We start from the raw sequence: 25,022 nt of genomic DNA, 5'->3' as shown, positions 1-25,022 counted from the left end.
TCCCCTTGATCTCCTTTTGTTGTCGAATTGCTCTGGCTAATACTTCAAGTACTATGTTGAAAAGGTAGGGAGAAAGTGGGCAGCCTTGTCTAGTCCCTGATTTTAGTGGGATTGCTTCCAGCTTCTCTCCATTTACTTTGATGTTGGCTACTGGTTTGCTGTAGATTGCTTTTATCATGTTTAGGTATGGGCCTTGAATTCCTGATCTTTCCAAAACTTTTATCATGAATGGGTGTTGAATCTTGTCAAATGCTTTTTCTGCATCTAACCAGATGATCATGTGGTTTTTGTCTTTGAGTTTGTTTATATAATGGATTACATTGATGGATTTTCGTATAATAAACCATCCCTGCATTCCTGGAATAAAACCTACTTGGTCAGGATGGATGATTGCTTTAATGTGTTCTTGGATTCGGTTAGCAAGAATTTTATTGAGGATTTTTGCATCGATATTCATAAGAGAAATTGGTCTGAAGTTCTCTATCTTTGTTGAATCTTTCTGTGGTTTAGGTATCAGAGTAATAGTGGCTTCATAAAATGAGTTGGGTAGAGTACCTTCTACTTCTATTTTGTGAAATAGTTTGTGCAGAATTGGAATTAGATCTTCTTTGAAGGTCTGATAGAACTCTGCACTAAACCCATCTGGTCCTGGGCTTTTTTTGGCTGGGAGACTATTAATAACTGCTTCTATTTCTTTAGGTGATATGGGACTGTTTAGATGGTCAACTTGATCCTGACTCAACTTTGGTACCTGGTATCTGTCCAGAAATTTGTCCATTTCGTCCAGGTTTTCCAGTTTTGTTGAGTATAACCTTTTGTAGAAGGATCTGATGGTGTTTTGGATTTCTTCAGGATCAGTTGTTATGTCTCCCTTTTCATTTCTGATTTTGTTAATTAGGATTTTGTCCCTGTGCCCTTTAGTAAGTCTAGCTAAGGGTTTATCTATCTTGTTGATTTTCTCAAAGAGCCAACTCCTCGTTTGGTTAATTCTTTGAATAGTTCTTCTTGTTTCCACTTGGTTGATTTCACCCCTGAGTTTGATTATTTCCTGCCGTCTACTCCTCTTGGGTGAATTTGCTTCCTTTTTTTCTAGAGCTTTTAGATGTGTTGTCAAGCCGCTAGTATGTGCTCTCTCCCGTTTCTTCTTGGAGGCACTCAGAGCTATGAGTTTCCCTCTTAGAAATGCTTTCATTGTGTCCCAAAGGTTTGGGTACGTTGTGGCTTCATTTTCATTAAACTCTAAAAAGTCTTTAATTTCTTTCTTTATTCCTTCCTTGACCAAGGTATCATTGAGAAGAGTGTTTTTCAGTTTCCACGTGAATGTTGGCTTTCCATTATTTATGTTGTTATTGAAAATCAGTCTTAGGCCATGGTGGTCTGATAGGATACATGGGACAATTTCAATATTTTTGTATCTGTTGAGGCCTGTTTTGTGACCAATTATATGGTCAATTTTGGAGAAGGTCCCGTGAGGTGCTGAGAAGAATGTATATCCTTTTGTTTTAGGATAAAATGTTCTGTAGATATCTGTTAGGTCCATTTGTTTCATAACTTCTGTTAGTTTCACTGTGTCCCTGTTTAGTTTCTGTTTCCACGATCTGTCCCTTGATGAAAGTGGTGTGTTGAAGTCTCCCACTATTATTGTGTGAGGTGCAATGTGTGCTTTGAGCTTTACTAAAATGTCTTTAATGAATGTGGCTGCCCTTGCATTTGGAGCGTAGATATTCAGAATTGAGAGTTCCTCTTGGAGGATTTTACCTTTGATGAGTATGAAGTGTCCCTCCTTGTCCTTTTTGATAACTTTGGGTTGGAAGTCTATTTTATCCGATATTAGAATGGCTACTCCAGCTTGTTTCTTCAGACCATTTGCTTGGAAAATTGTTTTCCAGCCTTTCACTCTGAGGTAGTGTCTGTCTTTTTCCCTGAGATGGGTTTCCTGTAAGCAGCAGAATGTTGGGTCCTGTTTGTGTAGCCAGTCTGTTAGTCTATGTCTTTTTATTGGGGAATTGAGTCCATTGATATTAAGAGATATTAAGGAAAAGTAATTGTTGCTTCCTTTTATTTTTGTTGTTAGAGTTGGCATTCTGTTCTTGTGGCTGTCTTCTTTTTGGTTTGTTGAGGGATTACTTTCTTGTTTGTTCTAGGGCATGATTTCCGTCCTTGTATTGCTTCTTTTCTGTTATTATCCTTTGAAGGGCTGGATTCGTGGAAAGATATTGTGTGAATTTGGTTTTGTCGTGGAATACTTTGGTTTCTCCATCTATGGTAATTGAGAGTTTGGCTGGGTATAGTAGCCTGGGCTGGCATTTGTGTTCTCTTAGTGTCTGTATAACATCTGTCCAGGCTCTTCTGGCTTTCATAGTCTCTGGTGAAAAGTCTGGTGTAATTCTGATAGGCCTTCCTTTATATGTTACTTGACCTTTCTCCCTTATTGCTTTTAATATTCTATCTTTATTTAGTGCATTTGTTGTTCTGATTATTATGTGTCGGGAGGAATTTCTTTTCTGGTCCAGTCTATTTGGAGTTCTGTAGGCTTCTTGTATGATCATGGGCATCTCTTTCTTTATGTTTGGGAAGTTTTCTTCAATTATTTTGTTGAAGATATTAGCTGCCCCTTTAAGTTGAAAATCTTCATTCTCATCAATTCCTATTATCCGTAGGTTTGGTCTTCTCATTGTGTCCTGGATTTCCTGGATGTTTTGAGTTAGGATCCTTTTGCATTTTGTATTTTCTTTGACTGTTGTGTTGATGTTCTCTATGGAATCTTCTGCACCTGAGATTCTCTCTTCCATTTCTTGTATTCTGTTGCTGATGCTCGCATCTATGGTTCCAGATCTCTTTCCTAGGGTTTCTATCTCCAGCGTTGCCTCGCTTTGGGTTTTCTTTACTGCGTCTACTTCCCTTTTTAGTTCTAGTATGGTTTTGTTCATTTCCATTACTTGTTTGGATGTGTTTTCCTGTTTTTCTTTAAGGACTTCTACCTGTTTGGCTGTGTTTTCCTGCTTTTCTTTAAGGGCCTGTAACTCTTTAGCAGTGCTCTCCTGTAATTCTTTAAGTGACTTATGAAAGTCCTTCTTGATGTCCTCTATCATCATCATGAAAAATGTTTTTAAGTCTGGGTCTAGATTTTCGGTTGTGTTGGGGTGCCCAGGACTAGGTGGGGTGGGAGTGCTGCGTTCTGATGATGGTGAATGGTCTTGATTTCTGTTAGTAGGATTCTTACGTTTGCCTTTCGCCATCTGGTAATCTCTGAAGCTAGCTGTTATAGTTGTCTCTGTTAAGAGCTTGTACTTCAGGTGACTCTGTTAGCCTCTATAAGCAGACCTGGGAGGGTAGCACTCTCCTTGGTTTCAGTGGGTAGAGTATTCTCTGCAGGAAAGCTCTTTTCTTGCAGGGAAGGTACCCAGATATCTGGTGTTCGAACCGGACTCCTGGCAAAAGTTGTGTTCCACTCACTAGAGGTCTTAGGATCCCGTGGGGAATCCTGTGTGGGCCCTTGCGGGTGTCAGGCAACTCCGCTGGCCAGGAAGCCCTGGGCTCGAGTGGACCGGAAGGGGCTTTTGTCCCGGGTCAGGCCCGGGCAGTCTGCTTCCCTATGTACCGCAGTCTCAGGTTTCGCGCGATTGGATTGGGGCCGGTGCTGTGTTCCACTCACCAGAGGTCTTAGGATCCCGTGGGGAATCCTGTGTGGGCCCTTGAGGGTGTCAGGCAACTCAGCTGGCCAGGAAGCCCTGGGCTCGAGTCAATATAGCTGTTTTTAAATGTGGATGTGAATAAATGGCTGAAAACTATGTCTCAACCAGAGAGTAACATACACAGATAGCCAAAGATAGGGCCCTAGTACTACACATCAATAAACAAGTTAGAGAGACACACAATTGTGATGCAATTAAATGCACACCCAAAGTTATAATTATGTAAACACAGTAAATGTTATTTACCTCTGACTCTACCTATTAAAACGATTGTAAGGAGGGGGGTGTCCCTTAAAACTTAGAAAAATCTTAATAACAATAGTTGAAGGAAAGTGTGCATGGATCAGAGTGTATGGAGACTAGGTGAACTACTGAGCTGTAAATAAGAAACATCTGGGAGCCGGGCAATGGTGGTGCATGCCTTTAATTCCAGCACTTGGGAGGCAGAGGCAGAGGCAGAGGCAGAGGCAGAGGCAGAGGCAGAGGCAGAGGCAGAGGCAGAGGCAGAGGCAGAGGCAGAGGCAGGTGGATTTCTGGGTTCGAGGCCAGCCTGGTCTACAAAGTGAGTTCCAGGACAGTTAGGGCTACACAGAGAAACCCTGTCTCAAAAACAGACAAACAAAAAAATTTAAGAAAAATAAAAATAAACAAGAAACATCTGGGAGATGGTAGCAAGGATGTTGAGGGAACTGGAGGGGGGTGATGTCATGGAGACTCATTGACTGACCCTCAATCATTACAGTTCTTCCTTCTATCAGAATCACAGACAGTAAGTAGTCAGAGCACTTATCTGAGACTTGGGAAGAAGGACGAGGCGGCATTATGAACAGTAATATACATCATTAATTCAAATAACTGAATTGCAACTATTAAATTTAATACTTTAATTTTAGATAATTTTGAAATTAAGAAACTTGTCCTGTGAACATGCCCTCTACCCAGAGCAACACAGAAAGGAGACCTACTCTTCTTTCCTCCGTCTCTCAAACTCCAACAGAATGCTATTCAAATCCTGAAAATAAAGGGCTTTAGGACAAGGGCCACAAGAGTCAGACAGACTCTACTGCAGCTTCCTCAGGGGTCTTGTGAGTAATTCTTCAGGAAGACACTCTGTGACAGCAGATTGCTGGATGAGGGGACTGGAGAGAACTTTCCGATTGAGATTCTTTATATTCTTACTTATAATTTATTTTACTATTTTACAATAAATATTTCGTCATATCTCAGAGAAATCTGTAAGAAGACATGTAGTGTGTGCTAAATAAGCAAGGATTTCCTGAGACCACATCACCTAATTGCATTGTCTAGTTCCAGGTTAGGCTCTTGGGTCACAGGATCAGGACAGGATGCAGTGGAGGACACTCCTTGGGCTCACTTGGGAACAAGGGAGCTGGGGACAGGAGGTTATCAAGTCAGAAACTGCTAAGAATTTGTTGGACTTTACTGCTACAACTTTTCTCGGAAGATCAGTGGTTCTCAGCTTTCCTAATGCTGTCACCCGTTAGCACACATCTCACACATCTTGAGCATACATACAGTGATAATAAATGAGTTTCCTTGAAAAAAGAAGTGCTAAAGATATTTAACAATATCTGGCATGACTTCAAGTAGATCTCTCCGCTGTGTCAAAATTTCTTGTCTTAAAACATGAAGTATACTAACATAGGATAAGCATAAAGGAGAAAAAGACATAGATTGTATTTCCAACATATATTTCTACCCCTATATCTACACCTTGTCAATTTCTGCATCAACTTTGGACAAAATAATATGAACTATTTCCCTTACATAGGAATACTTCATTGTCCTTGAAATACAATTGGGTTATGAATTGGGTAGATTTAGCACATAAATATATATTTGAGTCCCATGTTTTCTAATATAATCGTGTTTATAAGCATGAATCATGAAAAATGAAATACACATGCACAGTTTTAAATCTCCCAGATATTATTATAGCCTTTATTTTGAAGAATTATTTGTCTCCCATAGGCCCTGAATTCCTATCAATCAAATTGAATGGTGGACTGTATCTTACTGAGTGTTTGTAAAGAGTGTTCATACTGTGTGATAGTATTTGTATGATATACCTTTGTATACAATTAAGCACAAGAGTCTTCAATTATACTATTTGTTGAAACTCCTGATTTTGTTTTCTTTAAAAACCAATGCAAATAGAAACAGCATCATCTCCCTTTGTCAGTTTTTCTTCATAGTGTTTATAAACAATGAAGGCATTGATCACTTCACACTTTTTGTTATGTTTGAATGAGAATGAACCCCGTAGGGGACATATTGGCTTGCTTAGTTGCCAGTTGATTACAGTATGTCTCTCAGGTTGGCTTTGGCATCTCAAAAAGCCCATGCCTGGGGCCCTGCCCTTGCTTCCTGCATATTAAGATGTAAAGCTCTCAGAGTAAAAGGCTAGAAAAAAAGTCTTCCAAGCAATTAACCCAAGAAACAAGATGGAGTATCCATTCTAATATCTAGTAGAATAGAATGTCAACCTCACTTAATCAAAAGAGACAGGGAAGGACACTTCAAATCCATCAAAGGCAACATCTGACAAGATGATAGCTCAATTCTCATCAGCCAAGTCCCAAACACAAGGGCACCCACATTTGTAAAAGAAATATTGCTAAAGCTTAAATGGCATATTGAACCTCATCCATCAATAGTGGGAAACTTCAATACCCACCTCTCACCAATTGTCATGTCATCCAGACAAAAGTAAACAGAGAAATAATAAACCTAACAGACATTGTGTGTAGGTGTGTGTGTGTGTATGTGTGTGTGTGTGCTCTCCTTGTTTTTGCTGGTATTTCCTATGTTTTCTTGGATGTAGTTAAACTTCTAGGGATAGAGTTTTCCTTCTAGTATAGAAATACCATAATTTAAAACGTCATGGTACACAAAAGCAAATACATATTAAAATGATGTATATCAAATGGGAAAAAATAAGTAGTATCACATGATCAGAGATCAAATACAAACTGTTCTATTATATTCTGAAAAAAAAAAAAGTAAAGCTCTCAGCTACTACTCCACTAACCATGCCTGCCTGCTTTCTGCTATGGTGATAACAGAGTAACTGTCAGGAAATGTAAGCAACATCCCTAGTTAAATGCTTTCTTTTGGTTGCTTTGGACAAGGTGTCTTTTCAGGAATGCATGACAGATGGAAGAATCTACTTTCCCTGCTCAGCAGGCATTTCAAATGTCATCTGCTACCTGCCACAGTTTATGTGGCAAAGATTTATGTTTTATGTATTTAAATGTTTTACTCCTTTCAAAACATAGTTTGAAGGAAACCCTAAAAATGTTAAGAGGTAAATCGGCATATCCAAACTGACTTGAACTAAGAAAGTATTTTTGAAGTTAGTATTTCTTTTTTAAAAAGTTTCCTTGACATAGCAACATTTCATAGAGTCCTTGAAATATAATTAGGTGACTAAAAAGCAGACTTAGCATATAAGCTCATCTTTGAGGTTATATGTTTTCTATAAAGCATATATCATACCACAGACAAAAATTTTGTGTACATTCTAGTGTACTTTCAAAGGCCCATGCTATTATTATGGTTCTAACCACATTACATCAGGGGGATTCCTTTGTTTCCTCCTTCATGTGTGATTTCCAAATTCTAAGGATGACAGGAACGGGGAGGGTTAGACATACCTGATACGTCTCTGCTGGAGGAAGACTTAAAGGGCAGAGATGAAAGAATGAGGCAGACAGTTAATCATGAACGCCCAGGATAGACTGGTATACTCTATTACAAACCCACGGTGAGCAATTTCTAAGTTCAGAACAGGAACAGGTAACACAGTATCACCCAGAACCCAAATGTTACCACTTGGAGATTCCGCAGCCAAAGGCAGGAGCAGCCAAGTTCTTAGACCACTTTCTAAAACACCGCCGGTGAGCTGATGAGGCAACCGCATTCATGGGCAGAGGTAGGTTGTCCCCCAGGGAAACTTCAGCATGCTATTCCAGCTGGAGGCCAGGGAATAAGCATTTCCATAGTCTCACATTTAACCGTACCCTGAGTATGCATCCTCAGACTCAAATCCCTCACTTATCTTTCTCCTTACTTCTTTCCATAGCTCTACCTCATAGGAAGAGTGTTTTCAATTCACACAGATTACGTAAACTCTTGGGACTTGACAAGGACAAGGAACTGTAGAATTGAAGATAAAAATAATCAATCCTGGGAATCAAGCCGAAAACCCAAACTCCCTCCCTCTCCTTTGTCTCTTCCTCTCCTGTGTGTTTTAATTTGTTTTGCTTTGGTTTAATTTGAGACTCGTGTACCTCAGGCTGGCCTGAGACTCATCTTAATTTGTGATTTTCCACCTGCTTAGTATACACTACTGTATGGGATCAAACCTAAGGCCTTGTGCACGCCAGGAAAACACTCTGCCAGCTAAGCTGCACCTCCAGTGAGCAAATCTGTGTCTTTAATCTATCATTGTACCAGCTGGTATGACTTTCAAATGACACTTGTGCTTCTATCTTGTCAACCTCCCTCTGACTACTCCAATGCTCCCCTCATAATGAAAAGTGTAACATTACCTTATCTCTTAGAAATACAGATTGAGCACAAAGCTTTCAGTATAAAAAGTGGGATTTAATTCCGACCCCCAACATTTAAAAGATAAAATTGATTTTGCTAAAACTTTAAGTGATGTTAAAAAACACCATTTATCACATGATCCAGCCATTCTATTTCAATATATCTACTCAAGGAATATGAAAAATATGTATCTTCACAGAGACTTATTCATAGATGTTTATATTAGCATAACCATAATAGCCTAAACATGGTAGTGATCTAAATGCTCATCAAGTGATGGATGACATTGCGAAGGGGAATATTCAGGAAGAGTAGCCAAAAGGGCCTGGTAGGAGGAAACACTGAAGGAAGAGTAATGTAATTCTGTATCAATCAAACACAGTAAAACAAAATGAAAATAAAAATAAATAAGAGTACATATATTACTCATCCAACATGTTGATATGATTATTCAGATCATAGAAATGAAGACTCTTAATTTCTTTTAATTAAAAAAAAAAAAGAAAGAGGATGTACATGGTGGCCACACACATGATGATACCTGGATGAACCCAGGTACACGCTAAGCTTGTGTGATTTCATTTATAGGAAATGGTCAGGTAAATCTATATGGACAGAAAGTTGACTGGTTACTACTGCCTGAGGCTGGAGAGAAAGAGGGACTTCAAAGGGTCACAGACACTCTGAATTGATGGAAATGTTATGAACCTTGACTAAGGTGTACAACTAGGGTCAAACAAATCTGTAAATGTATTAAAACCTACCCAACTGTATACTTGGCATAGCTGAACTTCATGGTATGTAATTCACAATTCCAGTAAAGGATTATAGGCAGAAGACAATTCATAACATCATTTCCAATTTGTTGTTTTACTCCAGTGACTTACTCTAGAGTGAGTCACCCTGACATCTATGACTGCATCTGACTAATGAGAAATAATTAGGCCATATTTGAAAAGTGGTCTCTGGAGGACACTTGATCTTATCAATTAATAATTTTAAAAAATGCTACTACATAAAACCACTTATTTCAACCTCATGAAATTACAGCTGAAAATCTATTGGGAGTAGGAATCATCTGTAAGTACATAGCACTAAACTAATTGGCACTAACCAATTTAGTTTTTAGAAGGCAGTTATTTCTACAACAAATTATTCAAACTTATGCTGAGCTGACTTTGTTTCTACACAATTCGTAAGTAGAGCACTCAGGTTTGCAATTTTGATATAACACAAATTTGAAGTTCTGCATCCTTTGTAAGGATAGAGGGGAAACCAGATATGCTTATGACGTGTCTGTTCCCCTGTCAGTAGCTAACTGAACCTCTGACATGAGGGAACTAAAATAACTTCTAGAAATGTGTTGTTTCTATAACTAAAAGTAGTATATTTTACTATTAATCTCTCCTTTCAAACCCAATTTATAATGGTGATAGATCAAATTTACAATTTTATTAGCTGATGAAATTATCTGCCTCGACACTCTTAACATATTCATTGCTTCCACTGGGAATTCTAATGATTTTAATAGGACTATTGACATCAAATTCAGACTATGAGTGAGTACATAAGACCTGGTATTCTATCTCTTGTTTATCAAAGAAACTGTTTATCATTTAGGTCCTAGTGCATCCTCTTGAACTTATTTACACTGCTCTGACATTCCAGCTGAGAGAGCTTCCCACACGGAGTTTGGAATTTTCTCTTCATTAGTGATTTAAAAGTCTGGAGAAACAATGGCTCTCTGTCTTTATTTAGTTGTATCTTAACTTGGTGGTAGGTTAATCTTGGTCAATCTGAAGGTATGCTCCACATTTTATCTCTAATGACTTTTACTTCATAATGAGTAGAGAAAAAGCTAGAATATCGCCATCTGCCTTATTGCCAGTTAAATTTTTATTGAAGTTTAAAATAATCTAGTTTTGTTTACCTTATCTTTAAGATGCAAATTGCATTTTAACTTGTGGGGTTTTTTTGTTTTGTTTTGTTTTTGTTTGTTTGTTTGTTTGGCCTGGAAAATGGAAAATAGAAAGACATACACACTGGCACTAAAATCCCACTGTGTTACCTCTCCATTAATTCAAATTAATAGCTCAGTGACACGTGAGTATGTTCCTGGATGGATATTAGAAGGCATACACAGAGCATATCTACACTTAGAATTGGTGCAAAAAGAAAATGATAGAAAAGAATGAACTGGTGGCTTTCAGAACATTTTTTAAAGTTAGGTGGATGTAAAATGTTCACTAAAGATCTTGAGTTCTGTGGCTTCCCAGAGCCACGAGAATGGCTGTCCTCAGATTTCAGCTTGCATAAGACACCCCTAAATACTACAGTCTATTGCTGTAGCAATCAATGGTTACCCTCTAAAACTTAAAGGTAGGAGATTAGGCTGAAGATAACACACACTTGAATCATAAAACAAGAAGAAATGAAGCTAGTACTGGCCTAGAAGCCTCACCCTTACTGGCTGGCTTTCATAGTTCTGGAAGATTCTCTCCACGGTACAGAGGAGGCAATCATACCTAGCCGTGAACTCTGAGAGCTGCAGTCACGACTGCCCTGACAACTGGCGCAATAGCACATGGACATTGTGGAAGTAACCTGCCACTTTCTGGTTGTATTTAATGTCCCCTCCCCAATATGAAACCCACGCCTGCCACCATTATCAGGACCACAAACTTTTGGCAAGGCACGGAAATTGGTCCTAGTGGAGAATCTACCACTGATATTCTACTAAATGAACATGGTATTAAACTAACTCCTAATGACTTATTGTTATACCCATAGATTAACGCCTCTCTCATCCTTTACCTGAGATCGACCTTCATCAAAGAATCTTAGGTTTGCAGTTGATGGTGATTAACACAGACACTGACAACTGGTAAGAATGCAGAAATTGTAAAGACTGTGGGGAGCTCAGCCCTAAATGGAGCATCTGTATTTTATCCTCTCCTGTCTGGGCTCAGAGAACATTGCAAAGGAGAGAAGGAAGGCACCACAGGAAGCAGAGGACTATAGGGAAAGAGTTTCTTCAGCCACTGTCGTAGGAGGTTTCTATTCCTGCACAAAACATCATGACCAAGAAGCAAGTTGGGGAGGAAAGGGTTTATTCAGCTTACACTTCCACATTGCTGTTCATCACCAAAGGAAGTCAGGACTGGAAATCAAACAGGTCAGGAAGCAGGAGCTGATGCAGAGGCCATGGAGGGATGTTACTTACTGGCTTGCTTCCCCTGGCTTTCTCAGATTGCTTTCTTACAGAACTCAAGACCACCAGCCCAGGGATGGCACCACCCATAATGGGTCCTCCCACCCTTGATCACTAATTGAGAAAAATCCCTTACAGCTGGATCTCATGGAAGCATTTCCGCAAGGGAGGCTCCTTTCTCTGTGATAACTCCAGCTTGTGTCAAGTTGACACACAAAACCAGCCAGCATAGTCACAGCACGGCAGCCGCACAAATGAACTCACAACAGTTATGACAGCACACCTGGGTCTTGAGCAATCTCAAGCCAGACAAGAATCCCATAGTGAAAGAGGAGGTGAGGATGAAGTCCTACTCTTAGATGAGGAGCTATTAGCAATTGATATCTTCTGGAAGAACGAGAGTCCATTTATTTCAAGATGTGACTCCCGGTGGTTTGACTAAGTTCCAATGCATGGCCACACATCCATGAATATGTGGACAACACAGTTTGAACTCTGTGGGTTAACAAAGTAGAAAGAAGACAGAGAACCAGGTGAGCAGTGAACTGGGGGTGGCTCTGGGAGGAATTGGGGGAGGAGGTAAATATAAAAACACACTGTACGAAATTCTTAAGGAACTCATCAAAAATAGGGAAGAAAAAAAGAGTTACGTTATAGTTTTCAAATACACTCTTTATGCTTGAGGTTCAGTATGAGTTTTAGTGCAAACTCAACATCTTCATCTCACCAACTCCTTACCCTTTCTCCAGGATTCTAATGCTGGTGTCTACATACTACATGTTAACATACAAGGCGCCGAGATAGCCAAGAAATCTGGTTAAAGGCATGATTATGTAGGCTTGCACATAAAAGGTTATGTCTTTAGTTACGCCAGAGTGAGCCACTGCAGCTAAAAAAAGAATCTGAAACGATATGACTTTATTTCAGCCCTCATGATAAGATTTTAATAATATTCTCTTTCTCCTCTCTCTCTCTCTCTCTCTCTCTCTCTCTCTCTCTCTCTCTCTCTCTCACACACACACACACACACACACACACACACAATATTAGCCTAGGTTCAGCACCAACTTCACAGCATATGAGTTAAAATATGAAGAGTTGGTTTAGTATAGACATTTACACCTGTGATAGGAAATCAAGCCCCTCTTCCTGGACAAATGAACACTCAACTATTCAGTCCCCAGGAGCTTTCCAACACTAACACGTGATCACTCTATAAAAGTGTCCGGGTAGCTCGGATTGGCTGAGCTCCCATTTTGTCACTTCTCTCAGTCCGGGGTTTGGCATCAGACTAAAGATGAGAAGGACACAGTGATGTGCTAACTGGAGCCTCACACTGTAATCTGTATTAAATTGTGTTCTTCATTTGTCTAGGGAACCTAAAAGCCACCCCAAACCATAAACCTAAAGGGATTGCTATTCATCCCGTCATTTGTAAATACACATGAATTACTTTCCTAATTTAACCAACTTCCCAACAAGAACACTCCTTTTCCTATTATTTATTTACTCAATTAGAAATATTATAAACTATCTAGAGAGGTATAATTACTATTAAATGAAAAAAAATTTCCTTCCTAATGAGCTTCAATGTGCATGCACTGTTTAGTACTGCTTTACAAATAGTTTAAGACTTCTATATAATTTTTAAAACATGCTTGTGGGACTGGAAAGATGGTTCAGCATTGACAATCTTATGTTTATTTTGCAGAGGTTCTGAGTTCAATTCCCAGCACCTTCATGGTGGCTCACAACTGTCCACATTTCCAGTTCCAGAGATTCGGGCAATCTATTCTGACTTCCCAGGGCACCCGGCATACATGTGATGCACAGGCATATACGTAAACACTTATACACATAAAATAAAATAAAATAAAATAAAATAAAATAAAATAAAATAAAATAAAATAAAATAAAATAAAATACAATCTTTAATATGCTGTTTATGATTCAGTTAGTAAAGTTTAAGAAAATAAGTATTAGATAAGTAAATGTAAATTTTCTTTTGAAGATTTAGCCCATGATGGAATTGTCTCAAGTCTAAGACACAGATCTATATATGAGCAAGGAACTTGCTCTCACTATCATCAATATAGATCAATCCTGTATTCTTCCAATCAGCAGTAATTATTGTACTTTCTGTTCTCCAAGCCATCTACGTTTTGTGATGTAAAGGGCCACTGATGAAAGTTTAAAGAATTCTGAGTACCGCACAATAGTCTTACTTATAAATCCTTTGCATATGTGAATGTACAGGTATCTAGGCAGATGTTCATCATAAGTTGATGGCTACAAATAAAACTGCCAACTAAAGTACTAAAATGTGGAGCGATTATACACAAAATACAATGTGTGAGATCAAGAATCCCAAACATTTCCATTAGATGAACCAAAAAGGATATTTAAGAAAGTATAACTTTCTTCCTTTCCCAATTGTACTGGCTAGTTTTGTGTCAACTTGACACAGGCTGGAGTTATCACAGAAAAAGGAGCTTCAGTTGGGGAAATGCCTCCATGAGATCCAGCTGTAAGGCATTTTCTCAATTAGTGATCACAGATGGGAGGATTCATTGTGGGTGGTGTCATCCCTGGGCTGGTAGTCTCGGTTCTATAAGAGAGCAGGCTGAGCAAGCCAGGGGAAGCAAGCCAGTAAGGAACATCTCTCCATAGCCTCTGCATCAGCTCCTGCTTTCTGACCTGCTTGATTTCCAGTCCTGTCTTCCTTGATGATGAACAGCAGTCAATATGGAAGTGTAAGCTGAATAAACCCTTTCCTCCCCAACTTGTTTCTTGGTCATGAATAGAAACTCCAGGAATAGAAACTCTGACTAAGACACCAATATTTGTGATAGTTTAATATTTTCATAAAACATTAAAAGGTAAGTGCCTCTCTCTGAATGGAAGACTACAGATGATATATTTTCTATATTTAAAAAATTATTCTCAGAATTTAGTAGTTCTAATTAAAATGTCTTTTAAAATATTAATGTTCAAGGGACTCTATAATCAGAAAGAAGAGGAGCAAAACTCAAATAGAAAAGTAGGTAAAAGATATGAGGAAAAGTTCTATAATATAGAAGAAAAAGAAAGAAAATGTAGTAGTAATACTAGTAATTCTACAGGGAGAGGTGGGCTTACGTACTCTCAGAGGTTTGTGTGTAAAGCACTGTCACACATATGTCACAATACACATACACACATGCCTTTTGTCATGCAAAATTGCGACCTAGCCCAAGTGATGTGTCTACTCTTCTAAGTACAACATTGTTCATGACAGCAGGTTATGGTGATCATTCAAGTGTCCAGCAAGACAAACTGGGGGGAAGGGGGAAGGGGAGGGGGAGGGGGAGTGATTAAAAAAAAGCTTTGAGATCAAATAAACCATAATTCCTCAAACAAGGAAAATCTCAAATCCATAAGGGAAGGTCATCATTCAAAACTAGCTTCAAGGGAGGGAGGGGACGTAACAGCTCATCTGGACACACAGCTATAAGGTGAGCATTTATACAGGGAAATGGATATTCAGGAAGACTGAGTACTTTGATGAGGCAGCATTTAACCCTCTATCCGAAATATCCATTCAGTCGAGTATTTAATCCAGATTGGTTTAGTATCTGGGCAATAAATGCCCCATTTAATAAGTTCTTTACAACAATGTGTAGCTGACAACATCTTTCCTTTTATTCTAACTTTTAAATCTTTTAAAATATGTAAGCATCGAGAAGGTACTTTGGGCCTATGCTTAAGCAGTAGCTAGCAGTTCGAGCTCATTATGGAGATGAGGAACCCCTGGACTCTGGCGATTTGCCTTTCTCTAAGCAACTCTTGCTGATGGAGAACAATGCTTGTTACAAACTAAAGGCTGGCAGGTGTGAAGATAACCTACCTTCTGCATGAAGGTGTCTCCCATGAGTACTACAGGATGAGCAGTAATGTAGTCAAAACTCCTCAAGTTAGCCAGTCAAGGCCCATACTCTAGTAGATGACACTTTGGAGGTCTAATCTCAATGGTCTTCAAGCTCTCTTATTTCTAGACACAAATGTTTGTTTTGTTCATTTCCTTTATAGGCTCCGCCAATGCCTTCCCTCAGTCTCTTCCCTCTACATGAAACACTTCCTAGCTATACCTGCTGAAGAATATCTCCCCATTCTTAGGAACCCAGTTAAATTTTTGGATATTGGAAAGCCGGTCCCAACTTCCCTACTTTGGCTTTACCTTGGGCAAGTTATTTTAAACTCCGTTGTGACATTTGACTCCTCAAAATGGCATGCCTTTACTCCATGACTCCTTATGTCATCTCCATTTGAATAGAACGCCTCTAAAGGCAGGTTATTCTAGCCCTTAACACGGATCAAAAATACATTTAATATCCATAAAGCTGACCATTCAGATCTTAATTCAAGCATTTAAGAGCTGGAAACAACCCAGTTGTCCCTCAACAGAGGAATGGATACAGAAAATGTGGTACATTTATGCAATGGGATATTACACAGCTATTAAAAACAATGACTGCATGAAATTCTCAGGCAAATGGATGGAACTTGAAAATATCATCCTGAGTGAGGTAACTCAGTCACAAAAGAACACACGTGGTATATACTCACTGATAAGTGGATATTAGCCCAAGAGTGTAGAATACCCATGATTCAATTCACAAACCATATGAAGCCCAAGAAGAAGGAAGACCAAAATGTGGATGCTTCAGTGCTTCCTAGAAGGGTAAAAAAATACTCACAGGAGGAAATATGGAAACAAAGTATGGAGCAGAGACTGAAAGAAAGGCCATCCAGAGACTGCTCCATCTGGGGATCTATCCCATATACAACCACCAAAGCTATTGTGGATGCTAGGAAGTGCTTGCTGATAGAAGTCTGCCTGATAAGGCTGTCTCCTAAGAGGCTCTACCAGAACCTGACAAATACAGAGAGGATTCTCACAGCCAACCCTTGGACTGAGCACAGGGTGGCAGGGGTGGGGGGGTAGGGGGTCCTCAGTGGAGGAGTTGGAGAAGGGACTGAAGGAGCTGAGGGGGTTTGAAGCCCCATGGAGAAGCAACAGTGTCAGCAAACCAGACCCCCTGGATCTCCCAGGGACTGGACCACCAACCAATGAATACACATGGAGTGACCCATGGCGCTGGCCTCATATGTGGGAGAGGATGGCCTTGTTGGACATCAGTGGGAGAAGGGGCCCTCGGGCCTGAAGGTGTTTGATGCCCCAATGTAGGGGAATGCCAGGGCGGGAAGACGGGAGTGGGTGGATGGGTGGGGGTGTGCCCTCAAAGAGGCAGGGGGAGGGGATAGGGGGTTTCTGAAGGGGAGACCTGGAAAGGGAGAAACATTTGAAATGTAGGAAAAGAAAATATCGAAAGAAAGAAAGAAAGAAAGAAAGAAAGAAAGAAAGAAAGAAAGGAAGGAAGGAAGGAAGGGAGAGAGAGAGAAAGGAAGAAGGAAGGAAGGAAGGAAAGAAAGAAAGAAAGAAAGAAAGAAAGAAAGAAAGAAAGAAAGAAAGAAAGGAAGGAAGGAAGGAAGGAAGGAAGGAAGGAAGAAAGAAAGAAAGAAAGAAAGAAAGAAAGAAAGAAAGAAAGAAGAGAGAGAACTAATTTCATCCTCTACATGAGATAAAGAACTTGAAGTCAGGGAGGAAGCCAATGGTAGAGTCAAGATCACAAATTATCCTCTCCCCCAATCCAGGAGCTCATGAGGGAGGGGGCCAGCATGGCAGTTGGGGTAACAAACCTACCTTCTTGGCTATTTGCCTACATTTTTACTCCAAGTCTGACTGCTATACTGTATTGCTGGCAATGTCAGTTCTCTTCAATAACAAAGACTTCCCAGTTCCGAGCATATACTTGTGTGGCTAGTAGGAAAAGGGAGCAAAATTCCAACATGATAAACAGGGAGGAATGTCAATCTCCTATTCAGCCCATGAAGAAACTACTCATGGTTCTGACTTTGCTCCTGTAAGTATAGTGAGAGGGCATAGCTCATTTGGAAAATCTGACCCACCGCCCAAGACTCAATACAGTGAAATGCTTTGTCCCTGACTGCTCTTGCCACACTGGGAACGTTCTATATGTAATTATTTAATCCCCAGTCGAAGGCTAGCAGACAATGAAACCCCCACAAAATGTTTACCCTGCTGAGGTGTTCAAGTATCAGTTCCACAGAAAACATTTTCAAAGCTTTTCATGTCATTTTTCCAAGCCACCTTCTCAGTCATGCCTAAAGTGCCCATGTTTGAATGTTCCCCGTCTGGTAAAATACAGCCCTGTCCAACATTCACAACATTCAATTGTGAGACCTTTGGAGACGGAGGTAAAAGTTTCCAGCCTTGGTTTGTTTGTGTTTTCAATTTCTCTCTCTCTGTCTCTCTCTCTGTCTCTCTCTCTGTCTCTCTCTCTCTCTCTCTCTCTCTCTCTCTCTCTGTGTCTCTGTCTCTCTCTCTCTGTGTGTGTGTGTGTCTCTCTCTGTGTCTCTCTGCCTCTCTCCTTCTCTCTGCCTCTCTCTTCCTCTCTCTGCTGCTTTCTGCCACTATCTCTGTCTCTGTCTCTGCTTCTCTCTCTGTCTCTGTTTCTCTATCTCTCTCTCTGCCTCTCTCTGTCTCTGTCTCTCTATATCTCTCTGTGTCTCTGTCTCTGTCTCTCTGTCTCTCTGTCTCTCTCTCTCTCTGTCATATTCCATGGCTTTGGGTGGTTTTGACTGTCATTCATTGCTGTTGGGATTTTCAGCTATGGCATTTGGTTGCTTTGACACTCGTTCCTACAGCCATCAATGGCTCTCTCTGAAGAGCAATAACAAGGGAGCCACAACTCACAGGATGATTTTTCAAGATGAGTCCTGCCTTATAGTAACATTAAAGGAGTTATTATGGTGGAAAAACAAGATAAATACAGTGACTGCCACTGAACTGAACATATAAGATACATTAAAATGGTCAATTTTGACATCAATATGTTCATAATACCCAACCCCAGCCCACCCCCATACACACACACACACACACACACACACACACACACACACACACACAGTAAAAGGCCGACTTAGGAAGCCGATGAGGTCAAGTCAAGGTAAAAGGTCAAGTGGTAGACATGACTTTCCCAACAGGGGTGTTAGGAAAACATTCCACCTTGATACTTTGCAACATGAAGTCAAGAGAGGAAAAGGGGACTATTGTCAAATAGCTTGAGGGGGAGAAAGGAAAGGGGGGGGTGTTAAACTAAAGCCCTCTGCTGGTGGGATTCCAGAATTGCCCTGTGGCCAACCATCAGCAGTTTTAGACCTTTGCATTGGGCTTGTCTAGAATGTGTTCTGAAGATATACAGATTCCAAACACCTGTCGGAATGTAATTCCCAGAGAACTGTTCTGGCCATTTTGCAGAAGAACGTTAAAAACAAACAAACAAACAACCACAAACCTGTACAATGAGAGATGATGAACTGAGAGTGGGGGCAAATAGAGAAAGGATTCAGCATGGAGCAGATCCATTGACTTCAAACTGCTCAAAGACACTAAATAGGTGGACCCATTTTAGAAACTCAAGAGATCAGACAGAAGTTGAACCACTGGCAAGAAATAGAAAGGCAGGAGCCCAAAGAAATTCACAGTTCGCTGGAAAACTCCTTCTATGAAGTAAGACTTCTTCTGTCTAGTTCATTGGAGTGCCCTTGGAGGTGAGGTGTTTCTTTAGTAGCGCTTAGTGTAAACACCTGGGTGGTAAGGTGTCAAAGTAAGTTCAGAGAAATACTAGAAAGAATGGAGGAGGTGCGTGCAAATCAGCCCGATGCATTAAATACAGGATGGAATGGAGAGCTGTGGATGCTTACCAGGCCACCTCCACAGGTGCTGAAAGAGGCCAGAGAGCCAGGATGGCGCAGCACTGTCCCGGTGTAAAAGCAGGAGGCATCTGGCAGCAAGGAAGAGCCAGGGTCAGCCGTTGCCCGGGTGGGATCGGGACCTGGTTTGGGCCACTGCTCCACTGCGAAGCGCTGCGCCAGGAAGCGGCCATCTCTCCGGAGCAGCAGGTACAGGTCCCGGGAGAGGGCCGGGATCCGCAACAGCACCTCCTCCGCGCTGGGTTCCTCTTGCTGGGCAGGGGGCGGGGACGAGGGCCGTTGCGGGGGCAGAGGAGGCTGCCACGAGGCCGGGGTTCCCGAGGACAGGGCAGTATCTCCGCTGGATCCCCGAGGCAGCTCCTGAGATTCGAGTTCCTCCTCGTCCTCAGCACCTGGCTCCAGGGGAGACCCGAACCAGGGCTCAGATTGGCCTCTGGTGGCTTCTTCCTGCGGTGCTCGGGCCACCGAGCGCACCTCCCGCGAGCTGCCCGAAGCCTGCCCCCGGCCGCCGCCCCCAGAGCTGCGCCCGGATCCCGGGTCTGAGCTGCCCCCGCTGAGGCCCGTGGCGTTCAGCGACTCCCGGCGCCAGAGTGCAGGAAACACGACTTCCCATTCCTCGAGATCCGGGGTGAGCTGCAACCCTACAGATGAAGCAGATAGGTGCGGGGCTTAAAGTTCCGCAGAGCCACTCGTGCAAGCACTCAGGCACAAGGTCCATACAGATACCAGACGCTTGCACGAAAGCGAGACCACCCGTCTAGTTCCTGAAACTCCTGCAAGCCACGAAGTCTTACAGACCTTGGCATTTTCAAAATAAAAGTGTGTGGTGATGATAGTTTAGCATATACTAACTGAAACCGGTGAGAACTCCAGCACAATCTCAAAAGTAACACATGGCACGCCTCCCAGTTTTCCTTCCAGGTACTGTAAACACAGCTTTGAAACATTTACTTGGGGTGAGGGGGTGGTGGTGGATCTTTTTACAGATGCTAAAATAAGGCCAAGAGAAGTGCACTTCGCTTGCGATCCTGACCTGCTCATCTGCCTGGCAAGCTGCTTCACCGCTATCTACAGAGCTCTGCTCAACACGCACGGGGTGCGCCAGTTCTGCCTTCCTGTGTGCCCTCGATCCTCACTGGCCAAGTTGGAGAGGAAACTGGAAAGTCATTCTAGAACGTACCTGAGGTGGTCCCATGCGACAGGAAGCCTAGCTGGTAGAGGAGGCAGCAGCAGCAGCAGATGCGAGTCAGGCGCATCTCCGGGCCCATCTCCACTGCGCGCGCCTCCCGCGCGATCCACAGCGCACGCAGCAGCCTCCCCGGAGCGTCGGCGGCCAGGCGGCGACTGTGCCCAGGCCCTTTGTCTGCCAGGGGTGGGGGGCGGAGGGGGGGCGAACTCTGACTCCCAGAGCCCGGGCGGGGCTGGGGTGGGGAGGAGCGGCCAGCAGCGCCCCGGCTCTCTGCGCTCCAGCTCCCCAGCGAATTAGGTGATGAGTCGACTTGCTGAGCTCTGAACAGTGCAGGAGTTTCCAGGCCCGGCTGGAGCCCCGTGGGACAGACCCGCAGTCCGCCAAGAGCCAGGAGGCGCGGGGCGGCAGGCAGGGCGGCCTCCGGACCAGCGGAGCAGTACGGTCCCAGCCCAGATTCGCCGCCCGCACCCGCGCGGAGCGTGGCGGGCGCACGAGTTTGGACGGCTTGCGGTTGCAGAGCTCTGCACACTCCCTGGGGCGCCGCGGCGCGGAGAGGGATGGCCGGGGGAGGGGGCAGATGAACACAGGCTCTGCAAAGGGGTGTGGAGCAGCGGGGAGAATCGGGCGGGTCAGACCAGAATGAGGGACCCGGAGGTGCCCGCCAAGCGTGATGTTGCGGGACAAAGGTCCCAGAACACCGCACACGTGCTCACAGGCTGGGCAAGGGTGGTTTGGGGGACCCAAATTCCCTCACCTGACTCCTGATTGGCCATTCGGAAAGACCTAATTTGCATCCCCCACCCACCTTCTGCCATCACTGGGGGCTGTGGTTTAGGTAAACTCAGGTAGGGGCCTTCCCCTTTCCTTCCCATCCGCCCTCTCTGGCTCCTCCTCTGTCCAGTTTCGTCCCTGTCTGTCCAACACACAAAGCAGAGCTCAGTGCAGGCTTGAGCACGGAGCTGCGGCCGGTGTACCAGAGTTCTCTGATTGGTCTACTCTGCCTCAGGACCAACCCTGGAGGTAATAAAGTCGCTCAAGGAGCATACTGACACAAGTTTCCAAGACGGACACCACTGAGTTTTTAGAGGCCTCTATCCCAGCTTTCCTTGGCTCCCCATACATCTCTGCTTCCCTCCTCTTTCTCCTCCACCACCTCCTCCTCTTCCCCCTTTTCTTGGAGTAAAATTCTAAATCTCTTAGACCAGGTGAGAAAGAACACCTTGCCTTTTTTGTTTTTGTGTGAGTGTACTTGATGTCTCTGTCCTCTTGGATCTCAAATTCCTCTTCCTTTGTTGCAGCCCACAACTCTCTTAGTCATATAGAAACTTTCAAGACGATTCAAGGGTGATAAATCCAACTCACTATTTCAATCCTCTACACAAGGCATGGCACCAAGAGTTAATGCCAATATGCTTTTTAAAAAAATCGCTGAGAGTGGCTTCCCACATTCTTTATTGTTTTATCTCCTGTTCCTAGTTTCAAAGGTAAGTAACTTTGCCCTTCATGTAGGCAGAAGATCTTATTTCAAAGGCAGTTTATTTGGATTGTTTGACTAAGCTTGGTCCTTGAATGCTTTGGATAGTCCACATTTTTAAAGCGGACATGAAAACATTCTACTGTAGCAGTAGCAGTTGGCTACCATTGTATCAACCTTACCTTGTAAAATCCCTAAAGCTGGAGTAACAAGGGTGTGAGTTCTCAGAGGCTCGCCTGGGAACCTGTCTTTTCACAAACCCGGGTTATACATATTAAACTAAGCAGGGAAGGTTGATGCCGAAGAACTGTAGAGACTATGGGGATTGAAGCTGCTTCCATTAGAACGCGATTCTTACGATATTTCTCACATTGACTTAAGCAACACGAAAATAAAGGTCCAAGGGAAATACATATTAAATTAGGTATACCTATTGGAATATGAACTGTATTTTTAAAGTTAGATGAGCTAAAGGTCAAGGGCTGTCAGTGTCAAGTTCCCATTCCTACTTTGGTGCTTTCCTGTGATTAGAAATACCTACTTAAAAAAAAATGGGAATGAGTGGGTAGGGAAGTGGGGGGAAGGGTATGGGGGACTTTGGGGATAGCACTGGAAATGTAATTGAGGAAAATATGTAATAAAAAATATTAATAAAAAAGCTAAGCCTTCATGGAAGAGGTTAAATAATATTTAATAAATGCAGGAATATCTACCTGCATTCTAGCCAGCTTTGCTTCCTTCCATTGAATACTAATGCCACTTATTTTATACACAGTCAAATACTTTTACAAATTAATTTGCATTGGAATAACTTCCACATTTATTTCTCCTACCAACTATCAAGTTTTTGAAGGTCGCCATGATTTCTTTTGCCTATTTTTATTCTTTTCTATTGTTTTACACAACATCCTGATTAACATAATGACCTACATTGAATAACAATTCCAATCCTCCCAAAATGTTGAAGATCATATTTTATCCCAATTTCAACTACTTGAGCTTAGAATTGATGAGAGTTCTAGCTGCCAGTCTGCCACTATCAACTTGATGTGTTTGACTGAGAAACGAAACAAACCACAGAGAGAAAGGGTGCGTGGGAAATGCCTGCGCTCTAACTAGAAGAGAGTTTTGTGAATATCGGTGAAAGTAGATTTGATTTGTGTACGAGTGTGAAAGAAGAACAAACCTGATTTAGGACTCAGGAAAATATGTATGGTGAAACAGAGTCGAGAGGGGAGATCTATGGCATGCATGTCAGAACAGGGGCAGAGGGTGGCGGGAGTGAGGGAGGGATGGGGAGACAGCCAGGAAATATGTTGATTATGACAGGTTGTTTCATATTTCATCAGACAGTAGCTAGAGTGTTCTCAGAGCAAGTGCTTTTGTGTTCTCAGAGCAAGGACACAGAAGGAGGCGAGATTGATGGCTCAGCTTGGGAGTAAGGAGATACAACTGCGCATGTGCCCAGGATGTTCACGTGTTGCTTTTTATAGCCTGGGTGCTCTATAGGCAGAACTGATTTTCCTGCCTCCAAAATCTCTTATTCTCTTTCATCACTAGCACTGTGCTTCTCATGGCATAAAGCTAACCTTAAACGCTCCCCTCTCCAGGTAAAAAAAGGACTTAAAATCTTGAGAAAATACAAAGAACTCTTTTTCTGAACTCCATGAGGGTATTAGCTCTCTATAAAACTCACATCTAAACTGAGATCACAGCTTAAACTGTTTCTGGCCATGGCCATTGTACAGACCATATTTTAACTCAGACATTGATGAGCTAGACAAGAGTCGGGATGAAGATGGATCAGCGGGTAAAGGCACCTGCTGCCCAGCCTGAGTAAGGAGGACCAAAGGTCACCCTTCCAATCCACATGGTTGAAGGATGGAGTCAGGTTCTAAAGTCGTTCTCTGACACGAGTGTTCACAGACCTGCAGACAGCGTGCACATACACACACTCACACTTTTACACAAAATAAAGTTTTAAAATAATAATTAAAAAAAAAAGAAAGCTGGGCATGGTGGCTCACGCCTTTAATCCCAGCACTCGGGAGGCAGAGGCAGGCAGATTTCTGAGTTCGAGGACAGCCTGGTCTACAAAGTGAGTTCCAGGACAGCCAGGGTTATACAGAGAAACCCTGTCTCGAAAAACCAAAATTAATAATATAATAATAATAATAATAATAATAATAATAAATTAATTTTTTAATAAAAAAACAGGAAGAACATGTGAAAATATAGTTTCCAGACTTTTCAAGCACATACAGTCCAGGGCAAAAAAGAAAATGAGCATCTGAAAAGAGCCCTATAATTTCCTTAGCCCACCACCCAGAAACAAATATTCAGAACAGAAAGGAATCGACCAAAGTCTTGAAGGCTAAAACGTAAGATATTGTAGCTAGAATTTACAAAGCAGAGTACTGGAAGAGATGGGCTTCGGACAGTGCAGCAGTCATAATGTTGAAGAAATCTTAGCAGTTTAAAATGGTAAACATTTAAAATTTGACAGCTTCTAAAGAGTCTAGGAGGGTCTGAGCTCAGTCTTTCTGGCTAAGGGTCTCTAAGAAGATTGTAGTCAAACTCTTGGCCAGGACTAGAGTTTCAGAACACTTAAGTAGAATTAGAACTGTGCTAAGATATTCACTATATTCAGCTCATAGTCACAAAGAAACATGGTGAAGAATTTTTTAATGCGTACTTTAAATCATTATTTTTTTTCTCCTGTTTTAAAGTGTGAATTCTCTCTCTGTGGGGAAGCTATATCTGTCCCTTTCCAAGATACTCAAAAGACTGATTCTATTTTGGGGAGAGGAGGGGCAGCGCATGCAAGCGTGTGTGTGTGAGTGTGTGTGTGTGTGTGTGTGTGTGTGTGTGTGTAATGTATGTGTATGCATGTACACATGCATGGATGTACTCATATGTTGGAAAGCCCAAACAATATTGCTTACCATTCTTGATCACTCTCTATTTCATTTATTAACACCAGGGCTTTGACTATTCCCAGAACTGATCAATTCTGACTAGTCTACTATTCGACCATCT

The 25,022-nt window shown here is 42.0% G+C and overlaps 1 protein-coding gene across 7 annotated transcripts in view; it reads right to left on the bottom strand.

Annotated features, from left to right (window-relative positions):
* Positions 1–21,403, bottom strand: part of Adamts19 (a disintegrin-like and metallopeptidase (reprolysin type) with thrombospondin type 1 motif, 19) — a 217,691-nt gene extending 196,288 nt beyond the window's left edge. For 5 of the 7 annotated variants that reach the window (XR_003952519.1, XR_003952520.1, XM_006525922.4 and 2 more), the window contains exons 1-2: positions 20,501–20,975; positions 19,312–19,961 (exon numbers count right to left, since the gene is read on the bottom strand). Coding sequence is in view for 5 of the 7 variants with exons in the window: in XM_006525922.4 (XP_006525985.1) it covers positions 19,312–19,961; positions 20,501–20,588 (738 nt within the window). In the remaining 2 variants the exon portion in view is untranslated. Of the gene's footprint in view, positions 1–19,311; positions 19,962–20,500 lie in introns of all 7 variants that reach the window. The other 2 variants (XM_006525919.4, NM_175506.4) reach the window with 2 other exon arrangements.
* Between the last annotated feature and the right edge of the window lie 3,619 nt (positions 21,404–25,022).

Source organism: Mus musculus, chromosome 18, assembly GCF_000001635.26.
Source record: "Mus musculus strain C57BL/6J chromosome 18, GRCm38.p6 C57BL/6J".
NCBI classification, from domain to species: Eukaryota; Metazoa; Chordata; class Mammalia; order Rodentia; family Muridae; genus Mus; species Mus musculus.
Note: the sequence above shows the minus strand (reverse complement) of the source record. Positions and strands in the feature narration are given on the sequence as shown.